General features: G+C 43.5%; 1 protein-coding gene across 1 annotated transcript in view; it reads left to right on the plus strand.

The window, feature by feature from the left end:
• LOC115108006 (kelch-like protein 29) overlaps positions 1-26771 on the plus strand; it is a 333260-nt gene that overhangs the window by 303099 nt on the left and 3390 nt on the right. Inside the window, 2 exon segments of the mRNA XM_029631860.2 lie at positions 5148-5341; positions 20843-20987. Coding sequence (XP_029487720.2) covers positions 5148-5341; positions 20843-20987 — 339 coding nt within the window.

Raw genomic sequence — 26771 nt, forward strand, 5'->3', positions numbered from 1 at the left:
TTTTCTTTACTTTTACTATTTTGTAGAATAATAGTGAAGACATCAAAACTATGAAATGACACATATGGAATCATGTAGTAACCAAAAAAGTGTTGTAAACAAATATTTTATATTTGAGGTTATTCAAAGTGGCCACCCTTTTGCCTTGATGACAGCTTTGCACACTCATGGCATTCTCTCAACCAGTTTCTGACTCTTAGTGACTCGATCAGAAGAACAGGAGGAGGGGAAAACACATCCAAGATAGTGATATGACACCCGTCCGTTTTAGGTACCTGCCTGATGTATTGGAAATAAATATTACCTACTGAATAGACTCTTAGCAATAGGGCTACTGCCATTCTTTGATCCTGTTGGCTTTGATTACGTGACTGAAGTTTCTGCTACGAAGCAGAATGCATTTTCTTGTCCAAGTAAACCAAGGTCACTATAAATTGTGATTCATGGATGGATACCAACTCAGTAGCCTAGTGGTTAGTGTCCGCACTAAGGTTAGGAGTTCGATCCCTGGACTCAATCTCTGCTTAACACTAAGAAAGATTGGTGGTAAAGGCCCTGCGATGGGACTAGCGTCCTGTCCAGGCAGTGTACTTGTACATCAAGCTGCCTCATGCTACAGAAACAGGCTAGAGGCTCCTGCTCCTATGAGATGTTCCGAAGGTTACTTACACAATACTAACTTATTTACAAGTCCCTTACAGAGCCTAACACATCTGTCTGTCTCACATACACACACACACGCATGCACACACAGACACACACGCATGCACGGACAGACACACACGCATGCACACACAGACACACACGCATGCACGGACAGACACACACGCATGCACACACAGACACACGCATGCACGGACAGACACACGCGCATGCACGGACAGACACACACGCATGCACGGACAGACACACACGCATGCACGGACAGACACACACGCATGCACGGACAGACACACACGCATGCACGGACAGACACACACGCATGCACGGACAGACACACACGCATGCACGGACAGACACACACGCATGCACGGACAGACACACACGCATGCACGGACAGACACACACGCATGCACGGACAGACACACACGCATGCACGGACAGACACACACGGATGCACGGACAGACCAGACAGACAGACAGACCAGACAGACAGACCATACAGACAGACAGACAGACAAGACAGTCACGGAAAACTGTAATTATACGGTAATTGTTTATATTATCAACAGTAAAATACTGCGAAATGTTTTACTGCAGCATATGGTAAATATGGGTCATTGTGGGAAAGATTTGCTGTATTGCGACTGCTACTGTAATTCCATCCCACAGAATATAGTACTGTACCGTATCTCTGGAGTGCCAAAAAACTTTTGATCACTAGTGGGTGCATTGTTGTTTCTGTCTCATGAACATATTTTGAGACATGCCTTGTAAGAGGCTCTATTTGTTGCATCCATTAGCGAAGATGCTTTACCAATTTAACTGGTATGTGGTACTAGTGCCCCATCAATTGAATGTGTGTAGGGGACAGATTGGAGTGACAGCGAGTCTTAAACCATTAAAGCAGAGGAGGCTAGTGGAAGGAGCCATAGGAGGACAGGCTCATTGTAATGGCTGGAATGGAATCAATGGAACGGTATCAAACATATGGAAACCACGTTTGACACTGTTCCATTTATTCCATTCCAGCCATTACAATGAGCCTGTCCTCCTATGACTCCTTCCACTAGCCTCCTCTGCTTTAATTGTTAAGCATTTTACCATGTCCTTTTGGTCTATTATGCCTTGTAGTCACTGCCTGTTTGGAAGCCTTTGTTAAGGCCTCTAGAAGTAGAAGTGATATACACTGAGTATACCAAACATTAGGAACACCTTCCTAATATTGAGTTGTGCCACCCCCCTCGCTGAGTGTGAAAAACCCAGCAGCTTTGCAGTTCTTGACATACTCAAACCGGTGCGGCTGGCACCTTATACCATGCCCCATTCAAAGGCAGTTAAATATTTTGTCTCACCCTCTGAATGGTACACACACAATCCATGTCTCAATTGTCTCAAGGCTTAAAAAACATTCTTTAACCTGTCTCCTCCCCTTCATCTACACTGATTGAAGTGGATTTGACAAGTGACAAATCAGGGATCATAGCTTTCACTTAGATTCACCTGGTCAGTCTGTCATGGAAAGAGCAGGTATTCTTAATGTTTTGTATACTCCGTGTAAAACACCGAGTATACACATATGCTGTAATGTTAACACACATGACCTTGTAGCCAACCTGCTTGCACCATTTCCATGTAATTACAGCAAAATACTGTGAAATACAAACCCCAATCCCCTCATTGAATTTCATCCATCCATTCATTCATTCATTACGATTATGGTAGCATTTACTTTTTTACAGTATAATAGTCAATTCTACAGTATTGTACTGTGTCATTACACAGTACTTGCTTTGCTACTGTAATTATATTACAGTAGGTGTACTGTTAAATACAGTAACTTACTTGCCAATGATCTGCCTGTAAGTTGCTGTCAAATTCACAGCAACCCCTTTACAGTGCACACACACTGTGCCGGTTCCATAAGCGGTCGATTAGGGCCCTTTAGCACCCCCTAGGAACTCAGTCTTCACTTACTATTGAGAATAAGAATAGTACAATCAGCAGTTTTTCTCTGTCGGTAACTGACAGTCACTCAATTAACATTGTCAGTGAATCTTTTGATAGTCTAGCCAGCTATCTAAACTTGCAGTAATGCTGAAACTGGGCACGCAGGGCACGTGCCTTGGATCCCTGATCTCCAGGGGCAGATTAAATCTTAACAAAAGTAATTACAAAATGTGTAGAATTGCAGGAAATTAGCTTTAAACTGCAAACATTTATCTTCGCCCCATGGCAAAATGTGTAAAATTGCAGGAAATGAAAGAGGGGGGCCACTAAATGTTTTGGTGTGAGGTGGGGGGGCCCTACAACAAAATCTTTCTTAGGGCCCCCAAAAGGCTAAAGCCAGCCCTGCTTGGACACCAAAGTGAGACTGTAGGATTCTAACGTCACACAGTGATGAGGCAATTAACAAGCTCTGACCCATGGAACACAGAAACACACATACAAACTCTCATTTAGCATGACGGGGTGACTGCACATTGTGATTTAAAAAGCTGTCGGTATCAAACACACATACATGCACAGCATCACGCTGCTTCAAGTGTCTTTATAGTAAAATCACAGGTGGCCAACTGCTGCTCTAACTTTACCTCAGCATGAGAGAAACACATGAGTGGAGGTGTGGAGAGAGAATTGTGGTGAGATGGAATGCATGCAGAGAAAAAGCATGTTCCATAGAGATGCCTCCCCCCCCCTCTCTCTCTCTTTCACTCTTTCTCCATCTCTCTCTTTCTCCATCTCTCTATTTCTCCATCTCTCTATTTCTCCATCTCTCTCTCTCTTTCACTCTTTCTCCATCTCTCTTTCCCCATCTCTCTCTATATCTCTCCCTTTCCCCATCTCTCTCTCTCTCTTTCCCCATATCCCTCTCCTCTCTCTCTTTCCCCATATCTCTCTCCTCTCTCTCTTTCCCCATATCTATCTCCTCTCTCTCTTTCCCCATATCTATCTCCTCTCTCTCTTTCCCCATATCTCTCTCTCTCTCTCTCTCTTTTTCCGTCTCATGTTTCCTATGTCAGTGACCTCCATTGTGCGAATAAACAGTGAAGGTCTGAGTCGAGGCACAGATCAGTGTTGTTTTTCCCCAGGACATATCACACATTATCTTGTCATCTCTGCTGTAACTGAGACTGGGAGAGAGAGTGTGTGTCATAATCTGGAGCTTAGCACTCTACTACAACACACACACACACACAGGCACACGCACACATATACACACACCATTCTTGGCAAGCTCACCTCTATTAAACCCCATTTACCATAGCCTTATTTATTCTCAGTTGGGCTGTCTGGGTTGCTATTGTTATGGTGAATAAACTACAGACTACCTGCAGAAGGCTTAACAATTTAGAAAGGGTTTTACTGCAGAGAGGTGGGTAAACCCAACCCTTTAACCCTAACCTTGGACATACCCTGACCCTAGCCTTAGCTCCATCCCCACCACTAACTCTACCTCCAGCCCTAACCCCAAACCTAACCACAGCCTCAGTTGTTCAGTGTGTGATGTAATCGCTCTGCGACAGTAACTCTGCTGGCACTGACCTCCAAACAGCCCAACACTTCCTCCTCCAGGGTACGAGAGATGAAGACGAGATGGAGACCTGAATAGCACTGATAACCTTCTACTTCCATACAACCTTTTCCCTAAACACACACACACCTCACACATACACACTCTCCCCAGTCCCCCGTCCCCCCCCCCCCCCTTTTCTCTCTCTTTCTCTCTCATGGATGTCAGTAGACCCAATGTGTCTGTACTGTGAATTAATGACTCCAACCTAAGTGTATGTAAACCTCCGACTTCAACTGTACATACATACATTTTGACAGGCAGCTTGCCTCCCAAGATCAACAGTTTTTCTGTTTATGATATCAGAGGATTTGCTCCATGTGTAATCTTCAGAGTAACTGAACAAACTCATGATTCATCTGACACATACTCCTCAGTTTAAAATCATTTATTTTTGCAGTAAATGTTTGTTTATGGCCTGATTCAGTCTCTGTCTTGTAAATAGCTCCCCCAGTGACCTTGGCTCTCCTCACCAACAGCCGCAGTATTGACAAACACTACACACACGATGGATGTGTTTTCACACTTATGCTATATCACACGATTGCATTTCACTCCTCCAACCAATTGGTGTGTAATTTACTTCATTCACACACATGCAAACACACACAAACAAACAGGGACATGTTGTGCCAACAGACGGGGCCAACAGTCATGGTGTCAACCCTTGTCACCTTGGTGTGTATGGGTTTGGTCTTGAAGTCGTTGCCAGGGAACTCTGTGTCATGTCCAAACTGTCCAAGCTAGCATATTGCTATGTAATACTGCAGTTTCTAAATACACATTTGAAATGTATTGAAAAATGCCTTGCGGATGAAATAACGACATGTTAATTACCTCTCCTTCTCCCTCTATTCTGTGTGTTGGCTTGAGGTATGAACCATCACTAACCAGTCCTTGTCCCTTTCCGTAGGTATGACACCATAACCAACCAGTGGGAGACTGTGTCTCCGCTCCCCAAGCCGGTGCACTCTGCAGCAGCCACGGTGTGCGGGGGGAAGGTGTATGTGTTTGGAGGGGTGAACGAGGCAGGCCGATCGGCGGGAGTACTGCAGTCATACGTTCCTCAGACCAACTCCTGGAGCTTCATAGAGTCACCCATGATCGGTAAGAGTCAATACTGTAGCAGCCCTTAAAAAACCCCCACATGATTTCACATGTGTGTTTTTGGAACACTTCTCATGTGATCAAATGTTTTCACATGTAGTTTCATGTTATCATATGTCGATTTGCATGTTTCCACACGTTATCACATTAACTTCACGTGAGATCACATGAAAACGTGATTTTGGATCACGTGAAATTAGTGTGTTTTTTTCCCCTCTAGCTTCTGCTCTATAATGAACAGAACTGAACAGTGAGGGAATGGCAGAGATGTCAGAAATGTAAAGAGGGTTGAGAGCACAGTTCAAACTACCTCACCGTCCCCTTCCATTTACACACACACACACACACACACACACACACACACACACCACCTTATCTAATCCCACAGTACCCCCGGGCCTAGGCATGCAGCAGAAATACATCCGAGGGAGGGAGAAAGAGAGGGGGAGAGGGACGGGGATAGATCGGAGAAAGGGGGGGGTATGATGTAACTGACAGGGGATAGAGGGGTGTATCTGTTAATGACAGGAGCAGAGATTCAGGGCAGAGAGGAGAGGAAGAAGAGGACGGGAGTAGAGAGAGGAGGATAGCAGCCTGAATACCCTGGGTTATAACCAGATTCTCATTAATATCTGTTTGCTGTTTGGGCCTCTCTCCCCAGCATGAGCTGCAAATGGCTTTTACAAACATTTATCAACTGACTATTTCCTGCTTACACACACACACACACACACACACACACACACACACACACACACGTACACATATATATATATATGCAGGAACATAAATACACATGCAGGAACACACACACTATTAGATTGACAGACACTGCCACACATTCATACCCAAGCTCTCTTGATACTAGCCCATTACCCATCAAGCTCATTACCATAACACAAAATGCAAAAAATATTCTTAGAAATATTTAACCTCCACACATGAACAAGTCCAATAGCTCAAATGAAAGATAAACACCTTGTTCATCTACCCAGCAAGTCAGATTTCTAAAATGTTTTACGGCGAAAACACACCACATATTTATATTAGACCACCACCGAAACAAAGACAAGAGGCAGCCATTTTGTCCCAGAAAATATAAAATTATAAAAGCAGGATTAAAAAATAAATCATTCACTAACCTTTTGAAAATCTTCATCAGATGACAGTAATAGGACATGTTACACAGTACATTTATGTTTTTTTCAATAATATGCCATTTATATCCATAAATCTCTGTTTACAATGACGACATTTTCAAAAAATGCTACTCAAATGTCCGGAGAAATGATGATAGCTCCGACAGATAACGTCAGATAACAAGCAATACACATGACTAAATATACATGTTCTACATATAGTTACAAAGATACACTTCTTCTTAATGCAACCACTGTGTTACATTTATTTTTAACGTTACAGAATTCGTTCACTAGGCTATAATATGAGACGGCGCTCAGATATTAGCAGTATGTCTCCTCTACGTTTGGAGTCCACAGAAACCCAAAATAACCACATAAATATTCCCTTACCTTTGATGTTCTTCGATCAGAAGACGTGGAAGGAGTCATACTTACCCAATACATCGTTTGGTTTCAAGTTGTGTGTCTCTGTATTAGCATATGCTAACAGCTTCAGCTGAAATGCACCCAAAATGACTTCTGGTCCCGCACTCTTGCACATCAAAACTTCAAAATTACATATTATATGTCGACTAAACTGGTCAAACTAAGTGCAGAATCAAGCTTTAGGATGTTTTAAACGTGTAAAACAATGATCAGCGCGAACAGACAAACCGACATCAATTGGTGTTTCATGGAAAAAGAGAGGGCTCCAATTCAGACGCGCGCAATAGAGTGCATGTATTTTCGCGTGACCCGAACGTTTTAGCCCGCCAAAGGACGAGGGCGCGCGAGATTCTCACAATGAACGCCCCATTTGAAAGCAGACATCGCGCTGAACACATAGAAACTGTTCCCAGGTCTGTAGCTGCTTGGGAAGGGTGGGGGCGATGACGTCAAAGTTGTCCCAACTTTTCTGTTGCCAAGAGAGAGTTTGGGAGAATGGCTGCCCTGAGAGTTCTGCTTTACATACAGACATAATTTAAACGGTTTTAGAAACTTTAGAGTTTTCTATTCAATAATAATTATTATATGCATATATTAGCAATTTTGGACAAAAGAAATTCTGTTTACTATGGGCACGCACTTACTCCAAAGGGGGCAGTATTCAGCCCTATCTCAGGCAGTCACTAATCGTGTGGGTGAGCGTGAGCCTTTACAGTATATTTGATCTTTCAGCTTCCATATCAAATCTAAACATTTCAAGCAGGCAACCTAAGAAAATAGACAACAACGACAAATGGTTTGATGAAGAATGCAAAAACCTTAACAAAGAAATTGAGAAACCAGAAAACCTGAGCCTATGCCTTCACAATGGTGAATCACTAAAACCATACAGAAATAAAAGGATAGCACGTCAGAAATCAGCTCAATGTAGTTGAAGAATCTAACTACTTCTGGGATAATTGGAACGTCACTAAACAAACACGAAGAGTTATCTATCCAAAATGGAGATGTATGGATAAACCATGTCTCCAATCTTTTTAGCTCTATAAAAAAGAACAAACAGCAATAACATGGCTTTTTACCAAATTACCGTACGACAGACCACGTATACACCCTGCCCACCCTCATTGAAATGCAAACAAACCAAAACAAAGGAAAAGTCTTCTCATGCTTTGTTGATTTCAAAAAGGCCTTTGACTCAATGTGGTATGGTGGTTGATGATGGTTTGCTATATAAATTGATGGAAAGTGGTGTTGGGAGGAAAAACATACAACATTATAAAATCCATGTACACAAACAAGTGTGCGGTTAAAATTGGCAAAACAACACAACAATTTATTTCCACAGTACCATGGGGTGAGACAAGGATGCAGCTTGAGCCCCTTCCTCTTCAACATAGATATCAATGAATTGGCAAGGGCACTAGAATAGTCTGCAGCACCCAGCCTCACCCTACTAGAATCTGAAGTCAAATGTCTACTGTTTGCAGATGATCTGGTGCTTCTGTCACCAACCAAGGAGGGCCTACAGCAGCACCGAGATCTTCTGCACAGATTCTGTCAGACCTGGGTCCAGACAGTAAGACAGAAATAATGGTGTTCAAGTGAAGGTCCAGTTGCCAGGAACACAAATACAAATTCCATCTAGACACTGTTGCTCTAGAGCACACAAAAAAGATACATACCTCAGCCTAAGCATCAGCACCACAGGTAACTTCCACAAAGCTGTGAACGTTCTGAGAGACAAGGCAAGAAGGGCCTTCTATGCTATCAAAAGGAAAATCAAATTTAACATCCCAATTAGGATCTGGCTAAATGTACTTGAATCAGTTATAGAACACATTGCCCTTTATGGTTGTAAGGTCTGAGGTCCGCTCACCAACCAGGAATTCACAAAATGGGACAAACACCAAATTGAGACTGCATGCAGAACTCTGAAAAAACACACCAAATAATGCCTGCAGAGCAGAATTAGGACGGTACCCACTAATTATCAAAATCCAGAAAAGAGATGTTAAATTGTACAACCACCTAAAAAGAAGCAATTCCCAAACCTTCCATAACAAAGCCATCACCTACAGCGAGAGTCCCCTAAGCAAGGTGGCCCTGGGGCTCTGTTCACAAACAGACCGTACAGAGCCCCAGGACTGCAACAAAATTAAACCGAACCAAATCATGAGAAAGCAAAAAGGTAATTACTTGACACATTGGAAAGAATGAACAAAAGACAAAGTAAACTAAAATGGTATTTGGCCCTAAACAGAGAGTACAAAGTGGCAGAATACCTGACCACTGTGACTGACCCAAAATTAAGGAAAGCTTTGACTATGTACAGACTCAGTGAGCATAGCCTTGCTATTGAGAGAGGCCACCGTAGGCAGACCTGGCTCTCAAGAGAGGCCACTGTAGGCAGACCTGGCTCCCACTGCCCAGAAAATGAGGTGGAAACTGAGCTGCACTTCCTAACCTACTGCCAAATGTTTGACCATATTAGAGGCACATACAGTGGGGCAAAAAAGTATTTAGTCAGCCACCAATTGTGCAAGTTCTCCCACTTAAAAAGATGAGAGGCCTGTAATTTTCATCATAGGTACACTTCAACTATGACAGACAAACTGAGAAGAAAAAAATCCAGAAAATCACATTGTAGGATTTTTTAAATGAATTTATTTGCTAATTATGGTGTAAAATAAGTATTTGGTCAATAACAAAGTTCATATCAATACTTTGTTATATACCCTTTGTTGGCAATGACAGAGGTCAAACATTTTCTGTAAGTCCTAACAAGGTTTTCACACACCGTTGCTGGTATTTTGTCCCATTCCTCCATGCAGATCTCCTCTAGAGCAGTGATGTTTTGGGGCTGTTGCTGGGCAACATGGACTTTCAACTCCCTCCAAAGATTTTCTATGGGGTTGAGATCTGGAGACTGGCTAGGCCACTCCAGGACCTTGAAATGCTTCTTACAAAGCCACTCCTTCGTTGCCCGGGCGGTGTGTTTGGGATCATTGTCATGCTGAAAGACCCAGCCACGTTTCATCTTCAATGCCCTTGCTTATGGAAGGAGGTTTTCACTCAAAATCTCACGATACATGGCCCCATTCATTCTTTCCTTTACACGGATCAGTCGTCCTGGTCCCTTTGCAGAAAAACAGCCCCAAAGCATGATGTTTCCACCCCCATGCTTCACAGTAGGTATGGTGTTCTTTGGATGCAACACGACAAGTTGAGTTTTTACCAAAAAGTTCTATTTTGGTTTCATCTGACCATATGACATTCTCCCAATCTTCTTCTGGATCATCCAAATGCTCTCTAGCAAACTTCAGACGGGCCTGGACATGTACTGGCTTAAGTAGGGGGACACTTCTGGCACTGCAGGATTTGAGTCCCTCGCGGCGTAGTGTGTTACTGATGGTAGGCTTTGTTACTTTGGTCCCAGCTCTCTGCAGGTCATTCACTAGGTCCCCCCCGTGTGGTTCTGGGATTTTTGCTCACCGTTCTTGTGATAAATTTGACCCCACAGGGTGAGATCTTGCGTGGAGCCCCAGATCGAGGGAGATTATCAGTGGTCTTGTATGTCTTCCATTTCCTAATAATTGCTCCCACAGTTGATTTCTTCAAACCAGGCTGCTTACCCATTGCAGATTCAGTCTTCCCAGCCTGGTGCAGGTCTACAATTTTGTTTTTGGTGTCCTTTGACAGCTCTTTGGTCTTGGCCATGCAGGAGTTTGGTTAAACAGACCCACAAAGAATTAGAAAAACAAATAAAATGTTGATTAACTCCCATATCTATTAGGTGAAATGCCAACAACAGCAAGATGTGTGACCTGTTGCCACAAGAAAAGGGCAACCAGGGAAGAACAAACACCATTGTAAATACAACACATATTTATGTTTATTTATTTTCCCTTTTGTACTTTAACAACTTGCACATTTCTACGACACTGTATGTAGAAATAATGACCTTTGAAATGTTTCCATAAAAAAAAAAAAATTGTGAGTGTAATGTTTACTGCTTAATTTTTTATTTATTTCATGTATGTTTCCCATGCCAATGAAGCCTTTTGAATGGAATTTAATTGAGAGAGGGGGATGGTAGAGAGCGAGGGGGATGGGCAGAGAGCGAGGGGAATGGGCAGAGAGCGAGGGGAATGGGCAGAGAGCGATGGGAATGGGCAGAGAGCGATGGGAATGGGCAGAGAGCGATGGGAATGGGCAGAGAGCGATGGGAATGGGCAGAGAGAGATGGGAATGGGCAGAGAAAGAGCTGGGGGCGAGACAGAGAGGGAGCGAGCTGGGGGCGAGAGAGAGAGCGAGCTGGGGGCGAGAGAGAGCTGGGAGCGAGATAGAGAGCTGGGGGCGAGAAAGAGGGGGAGAGGGATGGGAATGGGCAGAGAGATGGGAATGGGCAGAGAGCGAGGGGAATGGGCAGAGAGACATGGGAATGGGCAGAGAGACATGGGAATGGGCAGAGAGACATGGGAATGGGCAGAGAGACATGGGAATGGGCAGAGAGCATGGGAATGGGCAGAGAAAGAGCTGGGGGCGAGAGAGAGAGGGAGCGAGCTGGGGGCGAGAGAGAGAGCGAGCTGGGGGTGAGAGAGAGAGAGAGCTGGGAGCGAGATAGAGAGCTGGGGGCGAGAAAGAGGGGGAGAGGGATGGGAATGGGCAGAGAGATGGGAATGGGCAGAGAGAGATGGGAATGGGCAGAGAGCGAGGGGAATGGGCAGAGAGCGAGGGGAATGGGCAGAGAGACATGGGAATGGGCAGAGAGCGATGGGAATGGGCAGAGAGAGATGGGAATGGGCAGAGAAAGAGCTGGGGGCGAGAGAGAGGGAGCGAGCTGGGGGTGAGAGAGAGAGAGAGCTGGGAGCGAGATAGAGAGCTGGGGGCGAGAAAGAGAGCTGGGGGGGAGAGGGATGGGGAAGCAGAGGGATGAGGGAGAGAGGGGTACGGGCAGAGAGAGAGGGATGGGGAGGGATAGAGGGAGATAGAGATGGGCGAGAGAAAGGGATGGGGAGAAGGAGAGCGAGGGGCAGAGAGAAGAGGCCGTATTGGACCTAGATTGCTACATCAGAGAATTGATCCAAAACAATTATTGTGCACAATTACATGAGAGAAAGTGACCTTTAAAGTGATTTGGATGCCCTCTGAACAATCATGATTTCCGGGTGATGTGTATTGCAATCTACCTGACAACAAAACCTTAGTAACACCCTACTTCTATTTTCCTCTTGTTACACAATAACAGTGGCCTGACTACCCTTCCACATTGCTCCGGCCAAACGTCACACCCACTATCGTTTCCTCTCTGCGATGAGTCTGGATTTGCTTTCCTCCAGTTCATTGGAGGCTGCTGAGGGGAGGACGGCTCATAATAATGGCTGGAGTGGAGCGAATGTGATCAAACCACGTGTTTGGTGTATTTGTTACCATTCCACCCATTCCGCTCCAGCCATTACCACGAGCCCATCCTCCCCAAGTAAGGTGCCACCAACCTCCTGTGCTGCAATTGCTGTGCAACGCCCCTCATTTTGACGTCAGCACAAACGACTTCTCGGATGGCAGATTCAGACTGAATGTATGTAGCAATCGTCAGAGCAGCTGAATTAAATTCGGGGTGAGTTGTCAGGCAACAATAACGGGGAATAACAGGAAACAACATGGGAATAATTAACCTTAACAGATCATTCCTGTGATTGGGTCTTTATCTGGTCTCTTGGCTGAGTAGACTGAGGATGCATTGTCCCATTCCCCTGTAGTCATTCTGAAGGGCCAGGATGAAATCATAGGCTTAAATCACTAAGAGACTAGTGTTTGTTTAAATGTTTACATGTGCTGTAGTGGAACCACTGTTAATGACTGCATGACTTGATCTGTGACTGTACCCCTCTATCCAGTAAACTAACACTAGTTATTTTGTGATGTCTGCTCCTCAGTCCTTTGTAGTCTAATCAGAGTCCAATCTAATCAGCCTTTGTTCGTGTGATGTATGAGATCACTCCGGTAGTGACTAAGATTGGTATCAGATACCATCATTTACTCCAGCTGCTTTTGGACTAAGGAGAGGAAACAATGTGTTTCAACAGTGTTGAGAGTTGCAGCAGATATGAGACACTGGTTTCATGTTAGATAGGTATTCACTTCCTACATGTGAAAAACACATATGTTGACTCCTGTGGTCAAATGTGAAACAAGGAAGAGTTGGAAGTGAAAAAAAAAGGTGTACTTTCTGTTCAATATGACTCAATACTACTGATATCTGCCTTTGAGGTTTTCCTACCTATATAAGAATATTATGTATAGTACATAAGGCACTTTTAATCAGTGGAGGCTCCTGAAAGGAGGAAGGGGAGGACCATCCTCCTCAGTGAATTATCATTTTTTAGATAAAACTATACTAAATATAATCATGTCACCAAATAACTGATTAAAACACACTATTTTGCAAAGAAGGTCTACAGTAGCCTCAACAGCACTCTGTAGGGTAGCACCATGGTGTAGCCGGAGGACAGCTAGTTTCCGTCCTTCTCTGGGTACATTGACTTCAATATAAAACCTTGGAGGCTCATGGTTCTCACCCCTTTCGATAGACTTACACAGTCATTTTGAAAACTTCCGGAGGACGTCCTCCAACCTATGAGCTCTTGCAGCATGAACTGGCATGTTGTCCACCCAATCAAATAAATCTAGTACTGAAAGCATAAGCTACAGCTAGCTAGCACTGCAGTGTATAACATGTGGTGAGTAGTTGACTCAAAGAGAAAGAAAGACAAATGTTGAACAGTTTGCATCAATTAATTTCTTCTAAAATGAAGAAGAAATTAAGAGAAAGAGAGAAATAGGGTCTTTTTTTCCACTTTACTTAGCTAGAAAATGCAGCGAGCTAGTTTAGCCTACTGAAACACCCTGCTCAAACAGAGGTGTGTTATGTTAGCTAGCTGGCTATGACTTTCCAACACAACACTGGAACTCTTCCAAGTCTAGGTAAGCTTTTGGTATTACTAATTTATTGCCACCAGGGCCCACCGGTGTAACTGCTTACTGACTACACAAATGATACTGCATGATTGTAGCGGGTTTACTAACCTGCTAGTTCTATTAGCTATGCTGACTATGACGTTACTTTATCTAATATGGTGACAACGATGTAGGCTGTATGTAGCGGTTTGGCTTGGAAAGGTTTTTTCTCCTGGTTACATAACAGCTGATGTGTTGTGCATTGAAGTCCGGAAGAGAATGAATACGACGTGGCTGCTATGAAAGTGAACTCTGTTTACGCGGGATCAGGGGTGTATACATTCCACCGTTTCTGTTGAAAAATGTTTCTTAAACGGAAGCAAACGGGAAAAAACAGGGATAATCATACCTGAATTTGTCCAATAGAAACTATAGTTTGCAACTGTTGGACTAATGATTACACCCTATATCAACTAGATGCAAGGCGGTATTGAATGTCACTGTCTGTCACCTCAAATTTGTATTTCGACCTGTGTGCACCTACTTTGTAAACTTTCATTCATAGGCTGGGTTGTAGCAACCTCATGATGCGTATAGGGAAAATTCAAGTATCATGTAGTAGCCTAAACCTATTGTTGTTACATTGAACTGGGTGAATGGAATATGAATGACAGTCATCCAATATGTTGTAATAGAAATAAGGCCATGCTCATGTAAATAGATATTGTCCTCCCTCATCTTAAACGGCACTGACCGCCACTGCTTTTAATATAGTGCTCAATGAGCTTAATATTCACACATTAGAGGGGCTCATCTGAGGCAGGGAAAAGTGTTTCTGCTGGTAAAGCAGAACAGTAGAACAGCAGTCCCAAGGGAATAGCTTTGCATTCTGTCTCTGGAGACAGTTAATACAAAACCTTCTGTGACTGACACACACTTGCACACACGCAGACATGGCAGCCACGTTGTGTCACTGATAGTGACAGGCCTAGGGTTCTGAGTTGTCACAGAGAGAGAGGGGGATGGAGTGAAAGAGAGCGGGACGGCTGAACGGCTGTCGTCAGTCACGCCTGGCAAAATGGCATTTTAATTAAACACATCTTGCTTTATAGGCACTGAAGGGTGTGTGTGTGTGTGTGTGTGTGTGTGTGTGTGTGGACATGGTGGATGGAGGTGAAAAACAAAATACTACACTGGGATGTGTCTGCATTATTCATGATGTCATAAATTGGCCAGCTGTAATCGTTTAGGAGACGATTGCTCTGTCAGAGTGTAAGGTACATTGATATGTCTTCAACAAGCATGCGTACTTGTGTGCCTTATATAGGTAAGGAGGAAAGGGGGGTCAGAAGCGAGGTAGAGGTCGTTGCAAAAGGTCGAGGCACATTAATACACAACAATTACATTGTTTGAAACTTTATTCACAGTATAATGTTTCTGCATGGGAGTTTGATTAAATTCCTACCTTACCCAGGGAGTTTTGTGTATGATTGTTTCCACAGTAAGACTGTAGAAGTCTGTCCCCATTGTTTTCCCCCATTTTCTCCATGCAGTAGCTGATTACATTATATGCAATATCCTCACTCATTCCTCATATTTTCAATCCATGCACAGGACTTTATCCTTAAATTTAAAAATATATATATATACAGTTGAAGTCAGAGGTTTACATACACCTTAGCCAAATACATTTAAACTCAGTTTGAGTAAAAAAATCCCCGTCTTAGGTCAGTTGGGATCACCACTTTATTTTAATAATGTGAAATGTCAGAATAATAGTAGTTATTTATTTCAGCATTTCTTTCATCACATTCCCAGTGGGTCAGAAGTACATGCACTCAATTAGTATTTGGTAGCATTGCCTTTAAATAGTTTAACTTGGATCAAATGTTTCAGGTACCCTTCCACAAGCTTCCCACAATAAGTTGGGTGAATTTTGGCCCATTCCTCCTGACAGAGCTGGTGTAACTGAGTCAGGTTTGTAGGCCTCCTTGCTCGCACACGCTTTTTCAGTTCTGCCCACACATTTTCTATAGGATTGAGGTTAGGGCTTTGTGATGGCCACTCCAATACCTTGACTTTGTTGTCCTTAAGCCATTTTGCCACAACTTTGAAGGTATGCTTGGGGTCATTGTCCATTTGGAAGAGCCATTTGCGACCAAGCTTTAACTTCCTGACTGATGTCTTGAGATGTTGCTTCAATATATCCACATCATTTTCCATCCTCATGATGCCATCATTTTGTGAAGTGCAGCAAAGCACCCCCACAACATGATGGTGCCACCCCCGTGCTTCACGGTTGGGATGGTGTTCTTCGGCTTGCAAGCCTCCCCCTTTTTCCTCCAAACATAACGATGGTCATTATGGCCTAACAGTTCTATTTTTGTTTCATGAAACCAGAGGACATTTCTCCAAGAAGTATGATCTTGGTCCCCATGTGCAGTTGCAAACCGTAGTCTCGTTTTTTTATTGTGGTTTTTGAGCAGTGGCTTCTCCTTGCTGAGTGGCCTTTCAGGTTATGTCGATATAGGACTTGTTTAACTGTGGATAGAGATACATTTGTACCTGTTTCCTCCAGCATCTTCACAAGGTCCTTTGCTGTTGTTCTGGGATTGATTTGTACTTTTTGCACCAAAGTACATTTATCTCTAGGAGACAGAACGCATCTCCTTCCTGAGCGGTATGGCGGCTGCGTGGTCCCATGGTGTTTATACTTGCGTACGACTGTTTTTACAGATGAACGTGGTACCTTCAGGCATTTGGAAATTGCTTCCAAGGATGAACCAGACTTGTGGAGGTCTACAATTTTTTTTCTAAAGTCTTGGCTGATTTCTTTTGATTTTCCCATGATGTCAAGCAAAGAGGCACTGAGTTTGAAGGTAGACCCTGAAATACATCCACAGGTACACCTCCAATTGACTCAAATGATGTCAATTAGCCTATCAGAAGCTTCTAAAGCCACGACATCTTTTCTGGAATTTTCCAAGCTGTTTAAAGGCACAGTCAACTTAGTGTATGTAAACTTCTGACCCACTGGAATTGTGATACAGTGAATTATAAATGACATTATCTGTAAACAATTGTTGGAAAAATTACTTGTGTCATTCAAAAAGTAGATGTCCTAACCGACTTGCCAAAACTATAGTTTGTTAACAAGAAATGTGTGAAGTGGTTGAAAAATGAGTTTTAATGTGTGTATGTAGACTTCCGACTTCAACTGTGTGTGTGTGTGTGTGTGTGTGTGTGTGTGTGTGTGTGTGTGTGTATACACACACACACACACACACACACACACACACACACACACACACACAGAGGATTGCCATAGGGTGTAATCCAATAGTAAATTATTAAGACTTAAGACCTTTATATTGGAACCAGGTATAAACACATTTGGAGCACAAACAATAACGTCAAGCTGATTCATGAATACTGCTATTTCAATTGTTATCCGTTCACTGTGAAATTCCCATTTCCCAAAACCATAGTATTTTTAATCTCCAGCCTCGAACTCAAGGAAGTGGTAAGAGGAATGTAGATGTGATTTTGCATGCAGCGCTAGACAGAAGGTGACATGGAAAACAAAATGATGCCATTATAGCCGGGGAGATTCTGCAGTGAGGATAATACAATTGAAACAGTAACTTCTATTTGGTTTTTGCCTGGTTTTCATTCTAGCTCATCACCTCTGGGTTTTCAACTTCTATCTATCCCTGGCTTATAAAATTCTGCACTATATGACCAAAAGTATGTGGACGCCTGCTCGTTGAACATCTCATTCCAGGATCATGGGCATTAATAAGGAATTGGTCCCCCCTTTGCTGCTATAACAGCCTCCACTCTTTTGGGAAGGCTTTCCACTCGATCAAATCAAACTTTATTTGTCACATGCGCCGAATACAGTGTAGACCTTACCGGGAAATGCTTACTTACAAGCCGTTAACGAACAGTGTAGTTTCAGAAGAGTTAAGAAAATATTTACCAATTAAACTAAAGTAAATAAATAATAAAAAGTAATACAATAAAATAACAATAATGAGGCTATATACTGGGGGTACCGGTACCGAGTCAAGTGTGCGGGGGTACAGGTTAGTTGAGGTAATTTGAAATTGTAGGTAGAGTGAAATGTCTGTACATAGATAATAAAAAGCCAGTGGCAGCAGTGTAAAAACAAATTCTGGGGGGGGGTCATCAATGTCAAAAGTCCGGTTCGATTAATTGTTCAGCAGTCTTATGGCTTGGGGGTAGAAGCTGTTTGGTCCTAGATTTGGCGCTCCGGTACCGCTTGCCATGCGGTAGCAAAGAAAACAGTCTATAACTTGGGTGACTGGAGTCTCTGACAATTTTATGGGCTTTCCTCTGACACCGCCTATTATGTAGGTCCTGGATGTTAGATGTTACATTGCTGCGGGGACTTGCTTACGTTCAGCCAAAAGAGCATTAGTGGGATCGGGTACTGATGTTGGGCGATTAGGCCTAGCTTGCAGTCGGCGGTCTAATTCATCCCAAAGGTGTTCAATGGAGTTATAAGGTCAGGGCTCTGTGCAGGCCAGTCAAATTCTTCCATACAGATCTCGACAAACCATTTCTGTATGGACCTTTCTTTGTGCACGGGGGTATTGTCATGCTGAAACAAAGGGCCTTCCCCAAACTTTTGCCACAAAGTTGGAAGCACAGAATTGTCTAGAATGTCATTGTATACTGTAGCCTTAAGATTTTCCTTCACTGGAATTAAGGGGGCCTAGCCCGAACCATTAAAAACAGCCTCCTCCACCAAACTTTACAGTTGGCACTATGCATTGGGGCAGGTGGCGTCCTCCTGGCATGCGCCAAACCCAGATTCATCTGTCAGACTACCAGATGGTGAAGCATGATTCATCAACCCAGAAAACGTGTTTCCACTGCTCCAGAGACCAATGGCGGCGAGCTTTACACCACTCCAGCCGATGTTTGGGATTGCACATGGTGATCTCTGCCATGGAAACCCATTTCATGAAACTCCCAACTAACAGTTATTGTGCTGACTTTACTTTCATAGGCAGTTTGGAACTCGGTAGTGAGTGTTGCAACCGAGGACATACTTTTTACGTGCTATGCGCTTTAGCACTTGCCAGTCCCATTCTGTGAGCTTGTGTGGCCTACCACTTCGCGTCTGAGCTGTTGTTGCTCCTAGACATTTCCACTTCACAGTAACAGCACTTACAGTTGACCGGGCCAGCTCTAGCAGGGCATAAATGTGACAAACTGACTTGTTGGAGAGGTGGTATCCTATGACGGTGCTACTTTGAAAGTCACTGAGCTCTTCAGTAAGGCCATTCTACACTGCCAGTGTTTCCTATGGAGATTGCATGGCTGTGTGCTCGATTTTATATACTTCTCAGGAACGGGTGTGGCTGAAATAGCCAAATCCACTCATTTCAAGGGGTGTCCACATGCTTTTATATGTATAGTGTATTTCTCTTTCTGGCTGCTTTTCTCTTTGTTTGTGTCTCTTCAGTTCTGTCTCCCTTTTGTAGATATTACACCATGTGTCTGTTTTAGATTTCAAAAACAATATTTTGGTATTTGTTTCATTAGTCCATTGTTGATATAGTCCCAACATGTTTTGCATGTCAGCAAACAAGTTTTCAAGATATAGAACTTTCAAAATACAAAAATACAGCCGGTATGATGCAAAATGCTGACATGTAGAACATTCTGGGACTCTATCAACAATGGACAAAACATATATATATTTTAAGTTAATAAGAAAATGGACTGATGAAACAAATTACCAGTAGTTTTGGGGTGGAATTGTTCCTCTAACACCTACATCAAAAATGGCTTCAAAACAAGCTGTCTTTCTTGACGTCACAGCTGCCTATGATATCATTTGATGCACTGGCTTCCTCCTGAAGCAGTCGTGGTCCCTCCCCCATTAGTCAACCAAAATCATCACACTACTGAGCAATAGATGTTTCAGAGTCCACCTCAGCGAGGTAAAGAGTACATGGAAGAGACATGCCAACAGTCTCCCCCAAGGCACAGTGCTGGCCTCTGTTCAACCTCTACACAAATGGCTTCCCAAAAAACACCTTCCGAAAATTCATATACTTCTGACGACATATGCCTGGCAACGCAAGCTCCAAACTTCGACACCCTGGAGCAAACCCTAAAACTGGAACAATACTGCAACAAATGGCGACTTCAACCAAGCCGAGCAAAAACTGTATTCAGTATATTCCACCTCCATAACGCAAAGGCCAAAAGAGCTCAACACCCAGATGAACAACCACAAGCTAGAGCGCAAACCCACCTCCAGATACCTTGGGGTGACCCTGCACAGGTCACTTACCTTCTGGGAGCACCTGAGGACAACAGCAGCTAAGGTTAAAACCAGGAACAACCTGATCTCTAAACAAGCTGGCTCAACATGGGGCGTTGCTACCACCACCATTCATACCTCGGCACTCTCATTCTCAGCAGCAGAGTAATATGCACCTGTCTGGTCAAGGTCGTCTCACTCGCACACACACACACGCACGCGCACGCGCGCACACACACACACACACACGACATACAGCTAAACACCACAATGCACATCATCACTGGCATACTGCAATCCACCCCGCTTTCCTGGCTCGATGTTCTGGCATACATATCCAGCCAATGCCTTGCCAACCTCCAACGATGGGGCATTAAAGCAAGCCCCCTACAGTATGTGCCTGTGAGGTGAAGCAAACCATGCACCACATTCTTGACTGTCTAACCTACAAACTCAGCGGAGGCCTACTCACTATCAACCCAGCAGGACCGGAAGCAATCACTTGGCTAAAGGACTTTGCATTCGCTAAATAAAAAAATAAGTATTTAAAAACAGACACATGTAGAGATAGTCGATGTAACTTCTAACTCCCCTTCTGTCCGTTTTTCAATCTTCTACCTCACTTCTGTCGGTGTTTGTAACGTGCATCTCTTTGTGTTTCTTCTCCAGATAATAAGTATGCCCCAGCGGTCACTCTGAATGGGCACATCTTTATTCTGGGAGGAGCCTATGCCCGGGCCATCACCATCTATGACCCAGACAAAGGAAACATCAAAGCCGGACCCAACATGAACCACTCACGACAGTTCTGCAGGTAAGAACCCATATGCACCAATATGAACCACTCCCGGAAGTTCTGCAGGTAAGAACCCATACAAACCAATATGAACCACTCACGACAGTTCTGCAGGTAAGAACCCATACGAAGCTATATGAACCACTCACGACAGTTCTGCAGGTAAGAACCCATACGCACCAATATGAACCACTCACGACAGTTCTGCAGGTAAGAACCCATACGAAGCTATATGAACCACTCACGACAGTTCTGCAGGTAAGAACCCATACAAACCAATATGAACCACTCACGACAGTTCTGCAGGTAAGAACCCATACGAAGCTATATGAACCACTCACGACAGTTCTGCAGGTAAGAACCCATACGCACCAATATGAACCACTCCCGGAAGTTCTGCAGGTAAGAACCCATACGCACCAATATGAACCACTCACGACAGTTCTGCAGGTAAGAACCCATACGCACCAATATGTCATGACAGTTCTGCAGGTAAGAACCCATACGCACCAATATGAACCACTCATGACAGTTCTGCAGGTAAGAACCCATACGCACCAATATGTCATGACAGTTCTGCAGGTAAGAACCCATACGCACCAATATGAACCACTCACGACAGTACTGCAGGTAAGAACCCATACGCACCAATATGTCATGACAGTTCTGCAGGTAAGAACCCATACGCACCAATATGAACCACTCACGACAGTTCTGCAGGTAAGAACCCATACGCACCAATATGAACCACTCACGACAGTTCTGCAGGTAAGAACCCATACGCACCAATATGAACAACTCATGACAGTTCTGCAGGTAAGAACCCAGACGCACCAATATGAACCACTCATGACAGTTCTGCAGGTAAGAACCCAGACGCACCAATATGAACCACTCCCGGAAGTTCTGCAGGTAAGAACCCATACAAACCAATATGAACCACTCACGACAGTTCTGCAGGTAAGAACCCATACAAACCAATATGAACCACTCACGACAGTTCTGCAGGTAAGAACCCATACGCACCAATATGAACCACTCATGACAGTTCTGCATGTAAGAACCTATACACACCAATATGAACCACTCATGACAGTTCTGCATGTAAGAACCCATATGAACCAATATGAACCACCCACGACAGTTCTGCGGGTAAGAACCCATACAAACCACTCATGACAGTTCTGCAGGTAAGAACCTATATGCACCAATATGAACCACTTCCAGAAGTTCTGCAGGTAACAACCCATACAAACCCATATGAACCACCCACGACAGTTCTGCGGGTAAGAACCCATACGAACCAATATGAACCACTCACGACAGTTCTGCGGGTAAGAAGCCATATGATCCAATATGAACCACTCACGACAGTTCTGCAGGTAAAGGGTTAGCATGAACCACTGTAGGGGGCAGTATGAACCACCACCATAAATGTTTTTAAGTTAGGGGTCAGTACAGGAATGCAAACTTCCTACAGGAATCCTGCTAGAATTGTTTTATTCAGTCTCCAAAAAACATTTTGTAAAAAAGTCATTAAGCAGGAATATGAGTCAAGTCTGAAGTCATATGCTGTAGATTCCAAGTCAAGTCACAGGTCTGTATATTTAAACTTTGGGGCCCAGTGCATAGAATACACCCTAGACAGATACTCAGAAATACATTTGGGAAGACAGCGATCCAGAGGTTATTATTGCTAAACTATTCCCACATACACCAGCAGCTGTTCCACTACATTTAGCTTTTACCTAGGTCTGACTGAATAAGACTGGTGCTGGGTGATCACACACATACACACACACACTCGGCTCTATGCGCCAGCAGTCATTATAAACTAAACTGGACACTTTTACGTGTCCTTGGCTGAATTGTCCTTGTTTATCTTTAACAGTCAAATTGGGCTTTAGCCAGCACTGTGTTCCTTCTGGGTCAGCTGTGCTTTTTTTTCTGACTGGATTTACTCTTTATGTAATAATCTCATGGTGTGTGTCTCTCAGTGATGTTTGTTTTTGTGGGCTGTGAGTTTGTGTATCAATCAGCTGTGTGTGTACCTTATGTAAATATAGATTGCTCCAGCCCCCAGTGGGATTACAAAACTGTAATCAGTTTATAGCTAAAGTGTTAATCCCCCCCCCCCACACACACACTCCTCCTGTTTCTGTTCCCCACATCAGATGAGCACATTTGTAAAAATATTTTTCATAACTTTTCTCTCCCTCCACAAAGGCACATTTTAATTATGATCTCTCTCGGGAAAGCGATGTTGTCATGTCGAGAGAATGTGATAAAGTAATATCCCCTCACAGCAACAAGTTGTGTGCAACAAGTTGTGCTTCTCGCTCTCGCTCTCTCTTTCCCATCTTCTCTCTCCTTGCTCTCTCTTCTCTCTCTCCTCTCTCTCTCTCTCTCTCTCTCTCTCTCTCTCTCTCTCTCTCTCTCTCTCTCTCTTTCCTCTCCTCTTAGGATCACCACTTTATTTTAAGAATGTGAAATGTCAGAATAGTAGTTGAGATAATGATTTATTTCAGCTTTTATTTCTTTCATCACATTCCCAGTGGGTCAGAAGTGTATATACACTCAATTAGTATTTGGTAACATTGCCTTTAAATTGTTTAACTTGGGTCAAACGTGTCGGGGAGCCTTCCACAAGCTTCTCACAATAAGTTGGGTGAATTTTGGCCCATTCCTCCTGACAGAGCTGGTGTAACTGAGTCAGGTTTGTAGGCCTCCTTGCACGCACTTTTGCAGTTCTTCCCACAAATGTTCTATAGGATTGAGGTCAGGGCTCTGTGATGGCCACTCCAATGCCTTGACTTTGTTGTCCTTATGCCATTTTGCCACAAATGTGGAAGTATGCTTGGGGTCATTGTCCATTTGGAAGAGCCATTTGCGACCAAGCTTTAACTTCCTGACTGATGTCTTGAGATGTTGCTTCAATATATCCACATACTTTTCCCTCCCTCATGATGCCATCTATTTTGTGAAGTGCACCAGTCCCTCCTGCAGCAAAGCACCCCCACTACATGACGTGCTTTACGGTTGGGATGGTGTTCTTCGGCTTGCAAGCCTCCCCGCTTTTTCCTCCAAACATAACGATGGTCATTATGGCCAAACAGTTCTATTTTTGTTTCATCAGACCAGAGGCATTTCTACAAAAAGTATGATTTTTGTCCCTATGTGCAGTTGCAAACCTTAGTCTGTCTTTTTTATGGCGGTTTTGGAGCAGTGGCTTCTTCCTTGCTGAGCGGCCTTTCAGGTTATGTCGATATAGGACTCGTTTTACTGTGGATATAGATACTTTTTTCCCTGTTTCCTCCAGCATCTTCACAAGGTCCTTTGCTGTTGTTCTGGGATTGATTTGCACTTTTCGCAACAAAGTACGTTAATCTCTAGGAGACAGAACGCGTCTCCTTCCTGAGCGGTTTGACGGCTGTGTGGTCCCATGGTGTTTATACTTGCGTACCATTGTTTGTACAGATGAACATGGTACCTTCAGGCATTTGCAAATTGCTCCCAAGGATGAACAAGACTTGTGGAGGTCTACATTTTTTGTCTGAGGTCTTGGCTGATTTCTTTTGATTTTCCCATGATGTCAAGCAAAGAGGCACTGAGTTTGAAGGTAGGCCTTGAAATACATCCACAGCTACACTTCCAATTGACTCAAATCATGTCAATTAGCCTATCAGAGGCTTCTAAAGCCATGACATCATTTTCTGGAATTTTCTAAGCTGTTTAAAGGCACAGTCAACTTGCTGTATGTAAACTTCCGACCCACTGGAATTCTGATACAGTGAATTATAAGTTAAATAATCTGTCTGTTAACAATTGTTGGAAAAATTACTTGTCATGCACAAAGAAGATGTCCTAACCGACTTGCCAAAACTATAGTTCGTTAACAAGAAATTTGTGGAGTGATTGAAAAACAAGTTTTAATGACTCCAACCTAAGTGTATGTAAACTTCTGAATTCAACTGTACATAGGCGTACAGAGGACCATTATCAGCATCCATCTCTCCTGTGTTTCAATGGCACCTTGTATTAGCTAATCCAAGTTTATAATTTTGAAAGGCTAATTGATCATTAGAAAACCCTTTTGCAATTATGTTAGCACAGATGAAAACTGTTGATTTGATTAAAGAATCAATACAACTGGCCTTCTTTAGACTAGTTGAGTATCTGGAGCATCAGCATTTGTGGATTCGATTACAGTCTCAAAATGGCCAGAAACAAGGACCTTTCTTCTGAAACTCGTAAGGCTTCATCGGACTGAGCTTGTCAACCTCAACGCTGTGCGTTACAGGGAAGACATCCTCCTCCCTCATGTGGTACCATTCTTGCAGGCTCATCCTGACTTGACCCTCCAGCATGACAATGCCACCAGCCATACTGCTCGTTCTGTGCGTGATTTCCTGCAAGACAGGAATGTCAGTGTTCTGCTATGGCCAGCGAAGAGCCCGGATCTCAATCGCATTGAGCACGTCTGGGACCTGTTGGACCCCAGAAATGTCCTGGAACTTGCAGGTGCCTTGTTGGAAGAGTGGGGTAACATCTCACAGCAAGAACTAGCAAATCTGGTGCAGTCCATGAGGAGGAGATTCCCTACAGTACTTAATGCAGCTGGTGGCCACACCCGATACTGATTGTTACTTTTGATTTTGACCCCCCCCCCTTTGTTCAGGGACACATTATTCAATTTTTGTTAGTCAGTTGTTGAATCTTGTTATGTTCATTCAAATAGTTATACATGTTAAGTTTGCTTAAAATAAACACAGTCAACAGTGAGAGGACTTTTTTTGTTGTTGCTGAGTTTATATAGCATACCAGTCAAAAGTTTGGACACATCTACTCATTCAAGGGTTTTTCTATTTTCTTCATTGTAGAATAATAGTGAAGACATCAAAACTATGAAATAACATAATAACAAACATGGAATCATGAAGTAAACAAAAAGGTGTTTAAACAAATCAAAATATATTTTATAGTTAAGATTCTTCAAAGTGGCCACCCTTTGCCTTGATGACTACTTTTCACACTCTTGACATTCTCTCAACCATCTTCATGAGTAATGCTTTTCCAACAGTCTTGAAGGAGTTCCCACATATGCTGAGCACTTGTTGGCTGCTTTTCCTTCACTCTGTGGTCCAACTCATCTCAAACCATCTCAATTGGGGTGAGGTCAGGTGATTGTGGAGGCCAGGTCATCTGATGCAGCACTCCATCACTCTCCTTGGCCAAATAGCCCTTACACAGCCTGGAGGTGTGTTTTGGGTCATTGTCCTGTTGAAAAACAAATGATAGTCCCACTAAGCGCAAACCAGATGGGATGGCGTATTGCTGCAGAATGCTGTGTTAGCCATGCTGGTTAAGTGTGCTTTGAATTCTAAATACATCACTGACAGTGTCACCAACGAAGCACCCCCACACCACCACCTCCATGCTTCACAGTGGGAACCACACATGCAGAGATCATCCGTTCATCTACTCTGCGTCTCACGAAGATACGGCGGTTGGAACCAAAAATCTCAAATTTGGATTTCGACTGGTCTAATGTCCATTGCTCGTGTTTCTTGGTAGAGCAAATCTCTTCTTATTATTGGTGTCCTTTAGTTGTGGTTTCTTCGACCACTCCGTCTCCTCTGAATAGTTGATGTTGAGATGTCTGTTACTTGAACTCTGTGAAGCATTTATTTGGGCTACAATCTGAGGCTGGTAACTCTAATGAACTCATCCTCTGCAGCAGAGGTAACTCTGTGTCTTCCTCTAATGTGGTGGTCCTCATGAGAGCCAGTTTCATCATAGCAA

Source organism: Oncorhynchus nerka, linkage group LG24 (assembly GCF_034236695.1).
Source record: "Oncorhynchus nerka isolate Pitt River linkage group LG24, Oner_Uvic_2.0, whole genome shotgun sequence".
NCBI classification, from domain to species: Eukaryota; Metazoa; Chordata; class Actinopteri; order Salmoniformes; family Salmonidae; genus Oncorhynchus; species Oncorhynchus nerka.